The sequence below is a fragment of the Gastrolobium bilobum genome, unplaced genomic scaffold (assembly GCF_033153095.1).
Source record: "Gastrolobium bilobum isolate Gb01-03AN ecotype WA unplaced genomic scaffold, APGP_CSIRO_Gbil_v1 utg5188, whole genome shotgun sequence".
In the NCBI taxonomy this organism is placed as follows: Eukaryota; Viridiplantae; Streptophyta; class Magnoliopsida; order Fabales; family Fabaceae; genus Gastrolobium; species Gastrolobium bilobum.
The window spans coordinates 904,677-925,649 of NW_026899969.1; the positions used below are offsets into that span (position 1 = coordinate 904,677).

At 34.5% G+C, this 20,973-nt stretch overlaps 1 protein-coding gene across 1 annotated transcript; it reads right to left on the reverse strand.

The window, feature by feature from the left end:
- Positions 1-16,088: 16,088 nt before the first annotated feature.
- Positions 16,089-18,033, reverse strand: LOC133294533 (transcription repressor MYB6-like). Its single transcript, XM_061493217.1, has 3 exons — positions 17,901-18,033; positions 17,614-17,743; positions 16,089-17,061 (listed from the first exon to the last, which is right to left on the reverse strand). Exons 1-3 carry the CDS (start codon positions 18,031-18,033, stop codon positions 16,305-16,307), a joined length of 1,020 nt encoding a protein of 339 aa, XP_061349201.1. The 3' UTR covers positions 16,089-16,304.
- Positions 18,034-20,973: the final 2,940 nt, after the last annotated feature.

Consider the following 20,973-nt stretch of genomic DNA (forward strand, 5'->3'; position numbering starts at 1 on the left):
AAATAAAAATAAAAATCAACCACTGTATAATTGACCTTAAACTCCGAATGTATATGTGGCAACCAAATCTCAGCCGCCCCCTCCGCAACTGCCGCCGCCACTGCAACCGCAGCCCCCATCGCAACCGCCGCATCCACCTCCATGTCCATTATGGTTCTACCACCTCCCCCTCCATCTGCAGTTGGCATAATAATCATTCCACCGTCTTTGGCACTATCACAACCTCTGACTCTACCTTGGAATCCTTCTCTCTTCTTGTAATTGTTTTCAACTCTCTTCTTGTTATTATTTTCATCTCTTTTCTTTCTACCTCGGAAGCAAAAGCATCCCATATCTCTCAAATATTGAACGTATAGGCTTTGAGCCTCAGTTTCGTCCTTTATATAATGTTACTATGGACCTGCCAACTACGGGTGTTGACGGCCTAGCATAGCCGAATCGGGTTTTAATCTTAAATAATTAAGTATATGTTTAAGAGCTAGGATATTTTTAGTACTATTTTTTTTACTATCACTCCATTACTACTTTAATCGTTATTGGATTCAAAAGTTATTTTTTTTTTCTCTCTCTTTATTCAACTTTTCCTCTAATCAATGGAGATTAGAGTGGTAGTAAAAAAATTTGGTAGTAAGAATATTCGGCTTTTTCACCCTTTTGCCCTTATTAATTAATTAATAACCATTTTGCCCCTGATTCGAAACTATTTATCAATCTGCCCATCTTTAGTCGACTACCTTGTATTTTTAATCGACTAAACGGTTGTTGGGAGATTTAATCGACTAAATCTCCCTACTTAATCGATTAAAATCATACTGATTTTTTTTTTTTGTCAAATATGAAGATTTAGTCGACTAAATAGGGAGATTTAGTCGACTAAATCTCCCAGCAGCCATTTTTGGTCTGTTTTGGCCATTTAGTCGATTAAAAATTCAAGGTAGTCGACTAAAGAGTGGCAGATTGATAAATAGTTTCGAATCAGGGGCAAAATAGTTATTAATTAATTAATAAGGGGCAAAATTGTGAAAAAGACAAGAATATCCTAACTCTATGTTTAATGTGTCAACTTCAGTCCATTAGTTATGATGAATATAATTATTGATATATGGCCATGTTTATTTAAAAAATAAAAAATAAAAAATAAAATTCTAATTTAACTTGTTAAAAAAAAAAACTATTTATGCAATTAATGTCGATAAATTCTCTGTGTTTACTCTTAAAATGACGTCGTTTTGGGATTGAATGATTAAAAAATTATAATTATAAAGACTATAATAACCCTAAAATAAATTAAAATTACAAAAACACCATGATTTCTTCCTCAATACGACGTCGTATTGGGCTTACTGCAGATAACTTATCTACAGCAACTGCAAAAAATACGAATACAAGAAAAAAAATAAGACAACAAAAATTTATCCAAATAGAATATATGGAAAAAGTGACCAAACTGGCATGTTTTGGCAATTTTTTATCAATCAGAAACGCGAATAATCTTTTTTACCAGACTGCCGCGCATTGAAGTTCGCTACGACTGACAGCAAACTTGATAGCTAATGATTTCGTGACATGTGGCAGACTTTTTCGCAGGAAAAGCTGACTGCCACATGTCCAAGTTCACTACGACTGGTAGTGAACTTGGTAGCCAATAATTTCGTGACACGTGGCAGAAAAGCTGACTAGACTAAGTTCACTATTAGGGGTAGCGAATTTGGTGCGCTACGTGGCACAGTTTCGTTGCCCAATCAGAATTAATGTATCAATGACCAAAAAAAAAAAAAACGAAGAAAAAGAGCTATTTAATTAATGTACCAATCATAATTAATGTACCAATGAAATTATCTTTTGATTGTACTAACTACCAATCACTTCGGAAGGCTCTCACAAATATCGTTCGAATTTATAACAATTGTATCACAAATAATTAATGTAACAATCACCAATCACAATTAATGCACAAATAAAAATTAATTGTGATTGGTAATTAGTACATTAATTGTGATTGATGATTATACATTAATTGTGATCAAAATTAATTATAGTTGGTGAGTGGTACATTAAGTGTGATTGGTATATTAATTAAATAATTCTTTACCTTCATTCTTTATTTTGTGATTGACAGATTAATTCTGATCAGAAATTGAGATTGGGCCACTGAGCATATCAATCTGATAACGAAATTAATCTATTCAGCTTTTACCGTGAAAGTGCGTCTCGAAAGCTGATTGCAGATAGTGGATGAAAAGTACTGCTAAGTGCTAATACTGATACTGATAGACACTAAATGAGTGAATTGAAAAATGAAAGGATAAAGTCGGTCGGAGTAATACTCCAAGAATAATATGTTGGATGTCGGTTTGTCTTGCCAGAAGAATAATTGATCTTTTATCCAGATTGTTCAATCTAAAATGCTCTACAATCTACATTACTAATTTTGTTTGTATTCATAATTTTATCTTAAAATAGTTTAACAAGTGTTTGTCAGTGTTTAAAATTGATATTAAGATGGCATGTTGATTGCTTCTAATACTAACAAGTGCTAAAAATATTATAAGTCAAAACCAATATAAAAAAGAGACCGGATCTTTGACACACGTGCCAAGTTTAACAACAAATCTTAATCATTGTTTTATGTCAATTTAATAATTAATTTTTAAGAATTAATGATTAATTTTTAAGAATTAATGATTAATTTTTTTTTTTGTAAACAGAGGAGATAATTTTATCAGAATAATATTTTTGCAGTTATTGCAGATAAGTTATCTGTATTTACTCTAAAAAAGACGTCGTTTTAATATTAAAAAATTAAATAATTATAATTATAAAAACTACAATAACCTGAAATAGATTAAAATTATAAAAATACTATGATTTGTGTCTCAAAAAGATGTCATATTAAATTTACGGTAAATAACTTCTATGTAATAACTATAGAAAAAGCGAACCCTAATTTTATAGTCAACCCAGGGATGAATCGAAAAAAAAAATCTTTATTGGTTTCCACGTATGATATAAATACTACTGCTGCGTTAGCTTTACTTAAGTCAATAGCATATTTCTACGCGGGTCTTTCAAAAAAAGGATTAGCTTATTTGACATAAAGTATGTATAGCCACTGTTTTTTATTTTTTCTCTCTTTTTCACACTGCCACACATACACTTTTATGTACAGAGAAAGAAGACAATTTTATCTTGAGAATAATTAATCCCAATTAATTTTCATTTGTACAAAGTGCCAACGCTACGGGCCACTACTGAACTCAGTTTCTTAATATGTAAGGCAGCATAAACTTATTCCGTTGGGAATGAACTTTCAGAAGTGATTCCCTTTCTAGCCTCTGGCTTATGCATGATGAGTGGAAAATATTACTGAAAACCACTTTAAAATCTGACGCCTACCCATGCTCTAATCACCACTTTTCGATATACATCTTACTATCAAAGCTTCTTCTTCTTGAACATCTTGGTTCTGCATCTTCAAAACTACTATGGCTTCCCAGAAGGCCAGTCCTGGGGAACATGACACCTGCAGCAGAAGCAGCAGCCAAGGAATCTCTTTGGAGAAAGAACTAGCAAGGAGAGCTCTCTTGAAATCGCATCTACGCCAAAATGGCAGAAAGAAAAAACCAAATAACAGTGCCAAATTGTTGCCAAGCAGGCTAAGCCTAGTCTCTCTGGCAGAAGATTCTGCAGAATAAATTATAGGTAAGCACAGCCCAAAATTGTATAATAATTCCATTGTAATGAGACAAGCCAATCAAAATCCCAGGTTTTGATAACATGAAATGCATATATGTAAGTTTTAGATATAGTTATATCAGTCATACTCATACTGTTGCTCAAGATTCACTTGCAAGAAGTTTTGTAAAATATAAAGCTTATGAAATGGTAAAAGAACTGATCAAGTGTTGCGTGAACTTTACAAAGGGTTTTTTTGAACCCCACTCTTACTTCAATTCAGGTTTCATTGAGTCCAGAGATATCAAATACACATCTATGATATCAACTAGTCCAGTAGACAATCGTATATTCAGTAAATTAAATGTGTCTAGATTCATTTAAGACCCTTGGAAATTGTCAAATAAAGCAGCTTAGAAATTTGATACAATCGTAATTGCAAAAATCTATCATGTAAACACCAGTCAGAAATGCATAAAGCCCCCTTTTCTCATTCATTTTATCTCTTTTCCACAAACTGTGTCATATTAAGTGATGACCAGAAGAGACAGAACCAAGTCTAGAATGACCAAACATATGAAAACATTGTCTTTAACTGAAAAGTAAGTGATAACCCTTCAAAATTCAAATATAAGACATTGGCTTACTTAAATGCCTAATGATATCTGTATCCTTATATTATATCTCTCAAACTATAGATCTGAAGTTGATAAAGTGAAGAATCAAATGGAAAATGGGGCAAATATATGGTAGCATTGATATGCGCATGAGGCAATTAAAAGCACTTGTTAACCAGAATTCTCAAACCTCAAAATTACATATAAAATTGCATTCAGTAGAAGTGAGTTTTGTTCCGAATGCCAAAACAGAGGTAATACAAATAACATGAAGTAATCCTTCAAAAGGGCTTAAATATGATTCAATTCAGCATGACTTTAATAAAGAAAAGGACACCCACTTAGCTTACTTTCAAAAGTGTCTCACAGCACTTCCATTACCGAGCACATTTTGTTGACATCCAAATCAGAAGTGGATTCAGCTCATGGCCACGTGGACACAGTTCATCCAACTAATTGTAGTTAATCTGTTTTACTTGATTAGTTAGTTACAGATTAGTTATTTAATTAGTTAGTTAGTTATTTCCGCGTAAAGCTTTCTTCTCGTGTTTGTATATAAGGAGTAGCTACGTTCCTTTGTAAGCACTTTTTACAGAAATGAGATATTTCAATTCATAAGATGGTATCAGATTACAAACCCTGATCAATTCTTTTCCCCTTTCTTGCAATCATGGCAAACCCTGTTCAAAATCAACTTTCTGACCCTTTCTTCCTCCATCCAAATGAATCTCCTTCTTTGATTCTTGTTTCTCCACTGTTCAATGGAAGAAATTACCACACTTGGTCACGTGCTATGACAGTGGCTCTGAGATCGAAGAACAAATTACCATTTGTCAATGGCACCATTCTTACACCACCAGAAGATGACCCACTGTATCCATCTTGGGACAGATGCAACACCATGGTGTTAGCTTGGCTTCACCATTCAATTTCAGAAACGATCGTTCAGTCCATCCTCTGGATCGACAAAGCTAATGAGGTTTGGAATGATTTGCACGATCGATTTTCACAATCTGACATGTTTAGAATATCAGATTTACAGGAAGAAATTTCTAAAATGTACCAAGGTGATCGACCTATCACTGAGTATTTCACAAATCTGAAGACTTTGTGGGATGAGTTGAACAACCTCAAGCCACTTCCTCCTTGCACATGTGGCACACTGGCTCAGATGCGAGCATACAGAGATGCTGATTATGTTATCCGTTTCTTGAAAGGCCTTAACGATGAGTTCTCTCATGTCCGTTCCCAAATTATGTTGATGAACCCTCTCCCAGATATTAACCGATCATTTTCTTTAGTTGTGCAGCAAGAACGCCAATTTAGATCTCCAGCTCATCTAGCTCATGGTGATCATGCTAGCGAAGCCAAGATTTATGCTAGCTCTTCAGGAGGAATGATTCGTGATCGCAACTTTTCAAACAGAGGCAGAGGACGCACGAATCCTGGCAGAGGACAAGGACCAGGCACAAAATATTGCACTCACTGCAAGAAAACAAATCACACTGTCGATTCATGCTATTTTAAGTATGGATTTCCTCAAGGTTATCGATCCCAGCCCTACCAGCAAAATCACAATGCCAACAGTGTACTTCAATCTGTTGAAGAAAATAACTCAGAAGCAATTCCAGTTGATGGAGATTCAGCTCATGGAGCAATATCAGTTTCAAAAGATCAGTATAATGATTTCATGGCTTTCTTGCAAACTTCGAAGCCTACACATTCAACCAATATGGCACAAACCACTATGACAGATACAATGTCTCAGTCCTTGACAGGTATGAATTCTGCTCAATGGCTCCTAGATTCAGGAGCAACCGATCACATTTCTCATATTTCTTCACTTTTTTCTCAAATTAACAAGATTCCACCAATTCTTGTTAATCTACCAAATGGTGCTCGTGTGATTACATCATATTCCGGTATTGTTCATGTTTCATCTGGTATTACCTTGAAGAATGTCTTATATATACCAGATTTCAAAGTAAACTTGATTTCTGTCACCAAGCTAATGGCAGATATAGATTGCTTTCTAATATTTCAGGCCTCACATTGTTTGATTAAGCAGAACCATTCTTTGAGGACGATTGGTACAGCTAAACAGAAGAATGGATTATACACATTGACAGCTCCTTTGCTTCAAGATTCACAGTGCAGAAGTGTTTTCACTTTGAATTGTAATAAAGTTTCTGATTCTTTACTGTGGCACCTACGTTTAGGCCACATTTCAGAAACCTCCTTGCAACAGATTTCTTCACGTTTTCCTTTTATTTCAAAGATACATGTAAAGCCATGTGACATATGTCACTTTGCAAGACATAAAAGGCTTCCTTTTCCTTTGAGTACTTCAAAGACAGCTACTAGTTTTGAACTGTTACACGCAGACATCTGGGGCCCTTTTTCTACTCCTTCAATTCACGGGCATAAGTACTTTCTCACCATTGTAGATGATTTTTCTCGATATACATGGGTGAGACTTATGACTAACAAAAGTGAAACTAGGAAATACCTACAGCAGTTTATTTTCTTTATAGAAAATCAGTTTGGCACCTTACCAAAATCCATTCGCACTGACAATGGCAAAGAGTTTATGATGACTGAATTTTTTGCACAAAAAGGGATATCTCATCAGACAAGTTGTGTAGAAACCCCACAACAAAACGGCTTAGTGGAGCGAAAACATCAACACATCTTAAATGTCACTAGAGCCTTAGCCTTTCAAGCCAATCTTCCAACATCATTCTGGTCCTATGCCATTTTACACTCCATTTTTCTGATAAATAGACTACCAACTCCACTACTGCTACATAAGTGCCCATATGAAATACTGTATCAGAAAATTCCCACACTCATGGACATTCGTACCTTTGGCTGCCTTTCATATGCTTCCACCTTGCCTTCCACCAGAAATAAACTTTCTCCCCGCGCCAGAAAATGTGCTTATCTTGGCAACCCAATTGGCACCAAAGGCCACATCCTATATGATCTATCCTCTAGACAAATTTTCATCTCAAGAAATACTGTATTTTATGAGTTTATATTTCCCTTTCCTCCCAATACTTCCACACAGCCATCTTCACCTGTTGACAACACACACAACTTCCCTTCTTATCCTGATGACACCACATCCTTTAATCCATGCCCCATACCACCTGTCTCAGCTCCTAACCCACATATGGACACAACCCCACCTTGTAATGACACCTCACAGCTTCCATCTCCTCCTTCCATCACTGACGTGCCCATACCTTCTCCTCATAACCCACTACCCATAACCCGCAGATCCACTAGACCACACAACCCTCCCTCTTATCTTCAAAATTACCATTGTCACCTCATCACAACCAAACCTTCTATTCGATACCCTTTAAACCAGGTCCTCTCCTATGCTCATTGTACACCCAATTTCCAGAAGTTTTGTCTCAATATCTCCACCCAGACAGAACCTACAACATATAACCAAGCCGTGAAACATCCTTGCTGGCAAAAGGCCATGAAGACAGAACTTGAGGCACTTGAGCTGAATCATACTTGGCAACTTGTTGAACTACCTTCAGGTAAAACACCCATTGGATGTAAATGGGTTTATAAAACCAAATTCAATGCAGATGGATCACTCGAACGCCACAAGGCAAGGCTAGTTGCAAAGGGCTATAATCAGATTGAAGGAATTGATTACTTCAACACATTCTCACCAGTTGCAAAACTCACAACTGTACGTGTCCTATTATCCATTGCTGCTGCAAAGAACTGGTTCCTTGAACAATTGGACGTCAATAACGCCTTTTTACATGGCGATTTACATGAAGAGGTATATATGCAACTACCTCCTGGTGTGACCAGTAAACATCCCAATCAGGTTTGTCGATTAACGAAGTCTCTTTACGGCCTTAAACAGGCCAGCCGTCAGTGGCATTCTAAACTTACTTCTGCACTCTGTTCTTTGGGCTACATTCAATCGACAGCTGATCATTCTCTATTTACCATTCATCAAGGCACATTTTTTACAGCCCTATTAGTCTATGTAGATGATATCGTACTTACTGGTAATGACATGGCTGAGATTACACGTGTTAAATCTTCTCTTGATCAACAGTTTCGAATCAAAGACCTTGGGAACTTGCGATTTTTCCAGTTAGTTAGTTATTTCCGCGTAAAGCTTTCTTCTCGTGTTTGTATATAAGGAGTAGCTACGTTCCTTTGTAAGCACTTTTTACAGAAATGAGATATTTCAATTCATAAGACATTTGCATTCTTCGTGGATGTCCAAGAATCTCAGGTGGGTAAGCGGGTATCTCCAAAAACAGGCCATATCCCCATATTTAGAATCTACTCAAAATTGAGTAATTCATACTTAGCTCTCTCGTATCCAAACCTAATAATGCAAGCTTACACAAAAAAGAGAAAAATAAATTATATGTAATCACGAACAAAGAGTAATGGGTAAACAAATTAAAATCCCGCGAATTAGGAGTGAGAATGTACATGGATAAAAAAAAGGAAAAACAAAAATTAGAAATTACTATACCCCACCAAGCACATATAAAAAAATCACTGCCAGTTAAATCCGACTAGTGAGTGTGGGGTGGAGGCTATCCTTGTATGTAGTCTTACGCTTACATAATTGCAAGAAGACTATTTCCTGTATTCGAATCCATAATATTTCAATTATGAAAAAACAACTTTACCGTCAAGCACACATAAATCTTAAAAAATATTGAATCATTTTGAAATTTCAACTAGAAATTGAAATGTTGTCCCTATTAAGTTTTTAATATAATAACGTACTTAGATATTGAATTCTGAAACTAATAATTAAACCTATAAATTGATCCACGTGGTGATTGCCTATGACTTCTTTGAACGTGCCTCTTCAACCTCTGTAGTAAACTTTCAACCAATAAGTTGTTATTTTTTCTGTCTGCCAATCATTAAGTAAGACAACTTTATTTGTTGAGTCGCTTATCTAGTTTACCTTACTCAAAATCACACATAGTATTGTTGTGTTTGAAAATTTGATGTCATTGGATGATACAAAATACTATTTGAGTATTAATTTGATTTTACTAATATTTAAAAGACTAAATTAATATTCCAAAATTCTTTCGAATACAAAATTAGTGTTTACTCTATAAAAATGGAAGGCGTATAATGTTTACTCATACATATATGATTATGTAACGTGTATCTTATTAAAAATAAAGAATAATTACATTGACTTTTCTTATACTTGTCATTTCTATTTTAAAAATAATTTTTAATAGAGCTTGGAACTCAAAATTACTAATTAAATTTAAACAATCCCTCCCCCTTGATACATATGTTTGTTGGTTGCAAAATTATATCCCTTATATTAAAAATAAACTAATTATCAAAAATAATTTTTATATGTTAAAATTAAAATAGATTTTTATTTTATAAAAATTATTATTTTCACTTTTTAAATATGATATATTTTTTTTAATCTCAGAATGTCCCTCAATTTATTTTTATTTTTCTCACTCCAAGTCTCCAATCATATTATATTATTTAAAAAATAGCCTACTTTAAAAGACAAATAAAAATAAGGACGTGGTACACGTGGCAGACAACAACGGGCACCCACGTCAGTCCAGAAAATACACTGTTCCAACGTTATCAAATTCCTTGGGCCACACTTCCTTGTTTGGAATTTGAAATATCATCCCTCACAAGAGACGTTGTAAAGTTTCCCCAATTGCACAATGCATTTATGGCAAAAGCCCAGAACATTTAATTTGTTTTTTTTTTTTCTTAACAATTTTAAATTACTTTTTACAAAATAAATTAAATTCTGTATCCATTTAAAGCTAGGACGTTTGAACTGCACTTCTCTCTTTCAGAGCTATCACTCCCTTCTTCTTCTTCTTCTTCTTCTTCTTCAGTTCACCCGGAAATTGATGCAATTATCCATTTTCTCTCTATTTGAATACCAATAGCTTCATAGTTTTTCTCTTTCACATTTAAGATCTCTATGTTCTGGTGGTGGATGCTCTGAGAAACCAAGACCCCTATGCTTTATTGATCCAACTCGCTGCTTCAACGTAAGCTCTTGCTCGAATGCCACTGTAAAGTTTCGTTCTTTTCTTTGTTTTCGTTAATGGGTTCTTGCCTTTTGCTTCTGGCTTTTGAGATTTTTTGCGTTTGGATTTGGCTACTGTTCTGTTGATGCTCGGTCAAGTTGAATGCACTTCCAGATCATATATCAGTTGTGAATTTGTGATATTTAGATTGCGTTTCACTTCTTGGTTGTTGAATGGCCTCCATTTTGTGCTTTGGGAACGAGAAGTAATGCTTGTATATAATAGAAGTATATCTTGTACATGTCTCTATTTCCCTTTCTCCATTACGGATCATTGGAATCAAATAATAGTCTGCATAAGATGTGTGTTTTTCTTACATATTTAAGAGCAACAAAAACTTTGTTTTTTCACCAAAGTTACACCATCTTTCCTTTTCATTAAGATTACTATATTTGCACTTATTTTAGCTCAAATTTCTAATAATTCTTTTTTTTTTTAGTCACTCACTTCACTTAACTGCATTGCATTAATTCCGCCGACCCTTGACCTCGGAGATTTTGATTTTGGTAAGAGAGAGTTCTTTAGTTATAATGTTTTGTCTTGGTGATGAAACAGCCCCATGAACCGTTGCTATTCTTTTCCAACCAATTCCTTCTTTGGGATGCCTATATGCAAGTCCGACATCATCATGAGATCATTTTTAAGTTTATAACGTGAATTCAAGCAAAATGAGATGTGTTGCCTTCAAGCTATAAACACATATGGTTGAGGCTACTCATCTCCAATTGAGGTGGATCTCTAACCCAAATTTTTTCTAAATTTTTTGCTTTTTCACAGTCAAAATCTCTATATTCTAGTGGTGGATGCTGGTTCTGTTGCTCAGAGAAACCAAGACCCCAATGCTTTATTAATCCATCTCTATCTTGAAGGTTTATTGCAATCTGCTTTGAAAATGGGAGTTGAAAAAGTGGGGGTAAAAGGTGAAGATGGATATGTTGGTGGTTTTTTCCATTTGTTTGACTGGAACTCAAAATCCCGTAAGAAATTATTTGCAACCAAGTCAGATTTGTCAGGTACATTTACAGTTTATATAGAATGTGAAGAAGTGTTTATGTCTCGTGAATTGCATTACTTGTATAAGAATTCATTGGTGTCTCCATTTTGTTTTTTGCTTTTGGTATCTTTTCTCTTCATCATTTGCAGAGTCTTTAAAACAGAGAAGAAAAGTAGATGGCAACTTGGCAATGAAGCAGCCTTATCTGGTGGGGGTATCACTATTACTATCCATTGTGCTCCCAATTATTATTATTATTTTTTATATATTTTGTTATGATTCCTTGTTTAATTCTTTCAGGTGGACGAAGATGAAATTGGAGTAGGGGAAAGTATTAGAGAAAGTAGTGATCATAGATATGCTTCATGTGTTATAGACGATGTAGTATGTGAAACAAGTGCCCCTAGTGTAGTTGCCAGGCTTATGGGATTAGATTCCTTGCCCTCTTCCAGTTTTCCTGATCCTTGTTCTACCCCATACTTTGACAGCCGATCTTTTCAACACACACAGTACTGGAGGACAAATCTCAATCATCAGATCCTATATTCTGGAAAGTTGCTCGAAACAGTTGAGGGTTCTTCTAGGAATTTCTTGGAGCCAAAGCCTCATAAGACCCTTAACAGGCCAATTGGAAAGTTTCAAACAGAAGTAATGCCTCCCAAATCAGCTAAATCAATTCCTGCGACACACCATAAACTTTTGTCCCCTATTAAGAGTCCAGCTTTTGTTCCAACAAATAATGCTGCTTATATAATGGAGGCTGCTGCGAGAATCATTGAACCTGGCCCCCAAGCTACTACAAAGGCTAAAACACCTCTGGTAGCGTCATCAACAGTATCATTGAGGGTTACAGGTCTTAAAGAAAAAGTGAAGGCTTCGCAAAAAGAACCTCTTGGGTCATCTTCACGGGCCTCCAGAGTTAGAAATCTAAAAGAAAAAAGAGAAATTTCTCATAGAACTAGCACGCTCTCTGAACCTTCTCAAAGGTCAGCTGAGTCTACTGCTGCCATGTATCTAAAGGGACAATCTTTTAACAAAAGTTGGAATGGATCTGTGGATACACCTCTCAGATCTCCTACTGAACTAGAAGAAGATTCTTCTTTGAAGTATAATGCGAAGTCTGTTTCGCTTGCAATCCAAGCAAAAGTGAATGTTCAAAGAAGAGAAGGCTTGAGTTTGAGTGGTGGCAAAATTTTGGTGGACCAGAATGAACATTTTGACATTAAAACCCACCAGCCTGTGAAGGCAAATGTTCAAAAAAGTTTTCATAAGAAATCCTCTGGTCAAGATGCTTCTGGGGTTCTCAGGCAGAATAATCTGAAACAGAATTGTTCATTTGATAAAGACAATCTATCATCAAAGCCATTGGTTTCCAATTCACAGAGTAGAAAAGTTCTGGCCGGGGATTCCACTTGTGGACGTCATAGAAGCTCTAGCAGTAAATCCATTGCAAAATCTAAAGTTAGATCCAAAAACTCATCCATACAGGTGACAGATAGTGAAAAGGAAGTTTTATATAGCCGTACAAACAATTTCCCTAGAAAGAAGAGGTCCACAGACAGGGACTGGAATGATAGAGTTGTTGATAAATTGTTCACTGACAAAACTCAGAACCCTGTTCAGTCTAATCCAGATAGTAATAAAAGCCATAGTTGGGCTGAAGAAGTAAAAAAGAAAGACATGGATGTAGTTTCTTTCACATTTACCACGCCATTGACAAGAAGCAATTCTGGTTTTGAGACATCTGAACAAGCTGGCCTTTCCTTGGATCACTATAATAAAGGAGTGTTGCTTGACATTGACAGTACAAGGTCTCCAATAGGATACAATGTGATTGGTGGTGATGCCTTAGGTATTCTTTTGGAACAGAAGTTGAGGGAATTAAAATATGGAGTTGAGACCTCGCGTGATGATTCATTCAAAGCAAGGCCACCTTTTATTTCTGCACCAAAATCAAAAGATCTTGCATCCAACCTTAATTCAGTTAACCTCATTCCACGGTTGCAAAAGAAGGAAGACCAAGACTTGTTATTGACAGATAAGTTATTCAGTAGCCATGAATCGCGCATTTCCTTCACTGATTCTCCAGAATTATCATCCAAACAGAGAATTTGGGTATGTAACAATTTTTAATTCTTGTTACCTATGATTATTATCTCCATTGAAGCATGCATGAACAATATCTGGACCCCGGTAGTTAAATTTCCGAACAATGAAAAAGTTAGGCTTGCTTACTTTGTGATGAAATTTGGCCCAAAGAAGGAAAAATAGAAGAGATTGATTAATTCCACATTTCCCAAGAAAAAAGGTTATACTTATAAGGGTAGTAACTAGTAACTCTCTGGTTTTGCTGTCTAGAGTGGTCGTAGTTGTTCTATTGTACTCGTATCAGTATTTTCTGTAGTTTCAAGACTGGTTCTAAGATACTATCGACATTAGTTACATCTTTGACTTGAACGAATTTCAAGTTTGATCAACCAATCTCTGCCACTGTGTCCTTCTTAATCACTTATTATAAGTGGTTAACTCCAGTCAGAAATGGCTAATTTTTACTCAGTTAATGTGAAACTGAACTTGGGTAGTTAAAATGGAATATGGTTGAAACTATACCAATTGCATTGTAGAATCACCCTAATGTTAATTGGTGGCATATATTCCCCTATACTTATCCCATTGAATGGTGAAAAACTAAACATATTTACAGGTTGATGAGATGGAGGAGTGTAAGAGCAATCCTATGGAAGCAGAGTTACTCAATTCCAGACAGCCAAGTCCGATCTCTGTTCTTGAGCCTTCTTTTTCAACTGAAAGCTGTGAATCTTCATTCAGCACAAATGCTGCTAGTGCAGAAGGTAAAAGCAGAAGGTAAGTGGAACACACTACGTTTATGCTTAAATATTGACGATGATTACCTCTTTCGAATTTAGTTTTTCTCATGATTTAGGAGTGCTAATCTTTACAATATCCACTTTCAGGAAGCAAGATGTGCTCATATGCTCAAGCTCAGAAAGTGTTCATCTTGGCTTGAATTACTCAAGGAAGCACCATCCTGCAGAAGCTGACAGAGAGTTGTCTGATTCAGCTTGTTCAGCATCAACTGGGACCATGCTAAAGAAGTTTGGAAGATCAAGTACATGGGAGTTAGACTTAGATTATGTAAATGATATATTATGTAACGTGGAATTGATGTACATGGACTTTGCCATTGGTCGAGCTCGTGATATTGTAAACCCCCATCTGTTCAAACAGTTGGAAAGTCGAAAGGCAGGAATTGAGAGTGATGGTGGTGATTCCAGGATAAGAAGGAAAGTTATATTTGATTGTGTGAGTGAATGTTTGGACTTGAGATGCAAGCGTTATGTTGGTGGGGGATACAAAATGTGGGCCAAAGGGTTTGCAATGGTGAGAAGAAATGAATGGTTGACTAGAGAAGTGTACAAGGAAATTATAAGTTGGAGTGCTATGGGGGATTCCATGGTTGATGAGCTTGTAGACAGTGACATGAGCAGCCAATATGGACGATGGCTAGATTTTGAGGTTCATACTTTTGAAGTCGGTGCTGAGGTTGATGACTCCATATTTAATTCTTTGGTTGATGATCTCGTTGCTGAAATCTTTCAATTATAACACCTCAATGATTGTTCAGCATTTACCAATGAAAGTGGGATTGTCAAATGTTTGTGAGCTTTTGTGTGTGTATCCGTGTATGAGCCTGCCTCCACATGGCATCCATGAATAACTTGAAAAACAACAAGAGACAAATGTCTTGGTTTCCTTCCCATCAACCGTCCTAGCCTTAATACATAATAATTACAACTTTTACATGATTATGGGGGGTGTAGGGCACCAGGCTAAGGTTGCTTTGGATTCACGCATAAGGACGCTCTAATTAATAGTACAAATGTTTGTTGTATGTGCGCTACTTCCGGGGAAAAAAGTATTTCTAATTAAAAATAGAGTAAAATTTCTTTTCGGTCTCTAAAAAAATACAGTCTTGATTGTAATTTATTATTAAAAAAAATTAATCTCGAGATCTTTAAGAAATTCAAAATGAACTTATTTAGTTGAAATCGTGTTTCTTTGCAAATTTGAAAAAAATCAACATTAGTTCTTCAAAAGTACTAAAATGAGTCCACTTTAAATTTCATAAGAATCGACCAGGCGACTAATTTTTTTGTAAAAGATCAAAGTAAGGACTGTATTTTTTGTTAGAGACCCAAAAATTACTTTATTCTTAAAAATATATATTTAAAGAATTTATAATTCTTCAATAAGTTTTCTTTGACAAGAAAAAAATTCGAAAAAACTTTTTTAATAATATTATAGAAAATTTAATAAAAAAATATAATTTTAATTTTTATTGTTTTAATGAGAGAACCGCACCCTAACGTAACTGGAAATGAGATCTAGACATGAATGCGGTGGACCTCTTTCATACGCGTGGTGTGAAACAAATGGAAGTATATTAATTTTGTTGAGACTTTTAGAATGGCGAAGTAGCAGATTAATTACTCGCCTCCCAATTATTGTATTAATAAAAAAAAAAATAATTATATTTTGGGCAATACTTTTTCTCATAAAAGAAAGGAAAAATATATAAAATTGGCAACACATCATAGAAAGGTCAATTTAAACTTGTGATAGTCATTTTGTTAAAAAGGTTGGATAATGAGTCAAAAACCAATTATGCATAAAGCTTGGATAATACACTTTTTTTTTTGGTTGGTACATTTATTTAATACACTCTTCTTAATAAACATTTTTTTACTACATTTTGGGAACATAACTAAATGAATTTTACCATACCGGAATTTCATCTTCTAAACACATTAGAAACTGATAGACTTTTATTAATTCTCCACCAGAAAATTACATTATGATTAGAATAATTTCCCCCGATTATTTCTACGCAATTGATCACTGATGAAAGCCAGTTACTTCACAACTGCTAGTACCCCACAAGGAAGTCATCATCTGGTCTTGTTCACGAAGTTGCCACTGATTATAGGATTGAACACTACCTTCCAAATGCATATCAGGCCACTGATAGTTATTATACACAGAATTCATTGATGAACAGCTAGTGTTCCACTCTCCACTTTCTCCATTTGATGAGCTCCAAACACTGCTCTTACTCTCCTCTCCCACTAGTCCACAGTTATTTTCACTAGTTACAATCTCACATGGGTTTACAAGTACCCCACTTTCAAACATGTAACTTAGTTTCATAATTTCATCATCTAACCATTGATATGGTCCCAAGGCCTCAACTTCTCCTTTCATACTAGGGCATGTGGGAATTGTACCATTTGTGTTGTCCCCCATCTCACAATAAGAGTTAAAAGCATAACCTTTTATCTCTCCAGCATTAGAACTTTGTGAAGTTTCTTTTCTTTGAAACACCTGATGATCCCTTGAGTTCTCTTCTAAGGAGTTTTGGCTGAAAGCCATTTTGATCTTGTCCTCTTGTATGGCTGGTTGACTTGTTTTACCTCGACCTGCAGCTTTTCTCTTGGAAGTAGCAGCTACGTTTATAGCAGCCATGTCAATGGGGGGTAGGGACTCATTTAAAGACTTCATGAAGCAGTAAATTTTTCTCCTCAAATGAGAGTTCCAGTAGTTCTTTATCTCATTATCTGTCCTTCCTGGTAAATGCCCTGCTATTACAGACCACCTACAACCAAACATGCAACAATTCTCAAAATTCACTAAAAAACTAAGAACACCAAAAAAAAATTATATAATATTAATTCCATTGGTTTTTAAGTTATGGTTAAGGATTAATGTAACCTTATCCAACAGCTGAAGTTTTTTTGGTTGAATTTACAGAATCTGATTGTCTTTACGAAGGAATGAATGAAACGAGAAATTAAATAACCCATTTTTATATTCCCCATTTTGGAATTGCGTTCAAGAATAAATGCAAATTATGCCATTTTCTTTCACGACTCTTATTTCTCTTCATGATGGACAAACACTCCTAAATTTGCATTGTCGACATTTTCTAATGGTTGGTGAGAACTGAGAAAGAAAGATTGTAGGGAAAATTTAACGTTGGAAAAAGAGAGTTCTTTATTTGTAATGTTTTGTCTTTTGAGGTGAAACATATCCCCATGAATCGTTGCTGTAATTAGAGCTTCCAAGATTGTGTTCTAAAGGTAACAGGAAAAGATATACTATATATAAATAATAAAAAGGCATTTGTTTTGGGATGTGAGAGCCGTACCTATTACCGAGAACAGCATGCAACTTGACAATCATCTCTTCCTCTTGAGGAGTGATGTTCCCTCTCTTCACGTCTGATCTCAAATAGTTGATCCATCTCAGTCTGCAACTCTTTCCACATCTCAACAAACCTTCATATATATGCATAAATATATACACATAGTTCACAAGTCACAACCAAATTAGCACAAACACAATAATGAAAATCATTATATAGATATACACCATGTACATGATGCATGTAATTAAAACAAATATGTACGTAGCTCTAGGTAGGTAGGTACGTACCTGCATTCTTGGGCAAGGACCTCCATGATCCCTCACCGTTTTCTTGAATGTATTCAGTCAAGATCTTATCCTCTTCAGCGGTCCATCTTCCTCTCTTCAACCCCACTTTCTCACAGCAAGGAGCTCTCCCCATTGATATTTTTTCTCTTCTTAATGATTTTTGGGACACGTACAGTAGCAGCAGAGAGAGTGAGAGAGTAGTGTGCTACTCACGACACACGCAAAGAATCCAAGACAGATGGAGACTAGTAGTGATGACCTTGAGAGGAAGTAGTTGTAGTACTATTCATGAATGAAAAGGCCGTCCATGTGGTTGCAATATATATCCTCACTGTAGCATGTTCTATATATGTTAATATGTTATATATATATAAGGAGATTGGGGAACAGAAACGATGTGGATGTTTGAAACCAACAGCTTTAGTTTACTGGATCGAAGTACTGTACACAGGTTGAATTGTCAGAGAAAAAAAAGGGTTGGATTTTGCTGGTGTTTGGTTGGAGCTTTTTGTGAGGATACCTAGACATATGGGATTGGGTTTTTGTGTTATCCATGTTTCGGTAAAAAAAATTACAAAATTTTTCTAGCTAACTTGGTTCCCCATCTTTTCATAATTGTGCGTAAAAATGGATGAAAAGCACTGTTTAACTTACCCACTTCTAACATGATATTTGAAAGAAAGCTGGGTAAATGGCAAAAAGAAATATATGCAGAGTATAACTTACTTCTTCTCATTAATATTTTACTCAACCAAACAATTTTTTTTACAATTTTCTATCAAATTCACTTTCCAATGATTTCCTTATCAATTATATTTCTATAGTATTCACGCCCCCCTGTGTGTTCTCATGTTACCTTTTTTAATCAGGGTTACTACTTACTAGGGCCGGCACTGCAACTTTCCCACCACAACCACAAGATCAACTTATAAAGTATATTCGTTACGATTATTGGATACGATATACATTACTTTGTTTCTTAGGCCCTTTGTGTCAGAGCAATAAATGCCCTCTTATTCGTGGGACTTACATTTAACCTACTATCATTATAACTTTCATTTTTACCTATCCTTACATGCAGCAGCTTCTTTTTATTAAATGCATGCGTGTTGGTATTACTTGTTTAAATATATTTGTTATCATGCGATGCGGATCAGTCAGTGAAGTAAAAACAAGTGGTTGTTACAAAAATTAGAACTGATCCGATTAATTCATTGAAAAATTAAATAGAAAGTTTTTACTTTTTACTGAATTTTTTGGTTCTGATTTTGAAAACTGATTCGATTCAAATTGAATAAAACTTATGTGTATGCATATATATATAATTTTATTTATGAAATTAACTATTATACTATTCATCTTTATATATTTATTTTATTATTTTTTTAAGAGAAGAAAACTTAAAATTTTACCAATATGTAAAAAATAGTATATATATTCTGTATATCTTAATTATTATTATTATTATTATTATTATTATCAATTAATAGCAATCTTTGCAAAAATAATTTTATCTCTTATACTTGTTTATGTGGAAGTATCTTTGCAATGCAAATTATAATTCACGATTATATTATATTATATTTCTTTATTCTTTAAATTTGTAGTTTTTTTTTCAAATAGTCTTTTTAGTTCTTGATTACCCTATTAGCCTGTTGTTGTCTACACTCTACACCAATCTTTATAATTTGTTTTTCCTATGATCTTATTCTCTAAGTTTATTCTTATTATTTTTTAATATTGTTTATGAGTTTGTTAGTTTTTGACTAGTTTAAAATTTATTCTTTTGTCTCATGTTTTTCTTTATTGTATAAATTTTATTATGTATATATTGAAAAATAAGTCGTAATAAAAAGTGGACAAAAAGAGGTAAAATTAAGAGAATAAGATGTCCTTAATTAGGTAAAAGAAAAAATCACAACAAAAGTAAATTACGAGTTAATTCATGACCTAGAAATACCCTTTGTAACAACATTGTGCAGAATTTTTTTTTTTTTTAGCCTGAATATGAAATGAATAAATTCACTAACACCATAAAAAAATAACTAAAAAGTTTGATAAATTTAAATCATTTTAAATTGAATTGAATTTGGATCAAAAGGGATTGGATGGTAAATAAGAAGTTAATGAGATTGGATGTGATGACTTTTCTTTTCGAAAGTGATAAAATATAACTGTCTCTGTATGTTTGAGTTAACTCACGATGGGAGAGACAATTTAGCTATTACTTATACACATCTGCATGGATTCAGAGCATATTCATATTTCACAGGATGATGAAGGGAAGTAGTGTAACACTCACACTCCGATCTAGCTAGCTATATAGGTAAGGAAGAGTCTACTATATATTGCTAGAATTAACAATTGCTCGTTCACTTACGCTCCGATTCTCAGTTGATATTAATTATAATTTGTCTCTACAACCCGGAATGCTGGTAAAGGGAGTGTTGTTATATGCTTGATAGAGATAGGAACAAATTCAATTCCTAGCCAAGAAAAATCAATGAAAAATAAAAATAAAATTGAAGAAACGAAGAAAAAGAGGGGGATAGTTTAGAAAAATTGTGGACGGAAAGGTTTCAAATTATGGCGTCTTCTCTTGTTCCCACTTCTCAGTATTGTCTTCAGCTATCGAAATTTATAAATCACTTCATAATCGATTATTAGCGAAAAAATAATTGATAAATTACATGTATTCTGTCATAAAAAATTTAACTAATTATTCATATTTTTAATTATTATATAAAAAATTGATTGTATAATTGAGTTAAGGTTCATGTTTCATATTGAAAATCGCAAATCCGAAAATCAATAATCAAACCAAAATGACAATTAATTTGGGTCCAATTCCACACGGATTTAATTAATCAAAACCAATTAAATTAATTAGTTCATATGAAATTTTCTAGCTAGGTGACCCAATGAACACCCCTAGGGAAGACATCGCAAGGTCACAGCAAGCCTTTGGATTCAGCAAACATTTATAGAGATACTTACATGTAACTCACCAATAATATTTTCTGTCAAGATTCGAACGCTGACTAGTTGACAAAGCTCTTTCTTACCAAGCTTG

Bases quoted from the DNA above. Each gene is read 5' to 3' on its own strand.
- LOC133294533 (XM_061493217.1), bottom strand. From the start codon at position 18,033: ATGGGGAGAGCTCCTTGCTGTGAGAAAGTGGGGTTGAAGAGAGGAAGA. The intron at 17,744-17,900 runs GTACGTACCTAC...ATATATATGAAG, and splicing joins GTCCTTGCCCAAGAATGCAG to GTTTGTTGAGATGTGGAAAG. The intron at 17,062-17,613 runs GTACGGCTCTCA...GTTTGGTTGTAG, and splicing joins CATGCTGTTCTCGGTAATAG to GTGGTCTGTAATAGCAGGGC.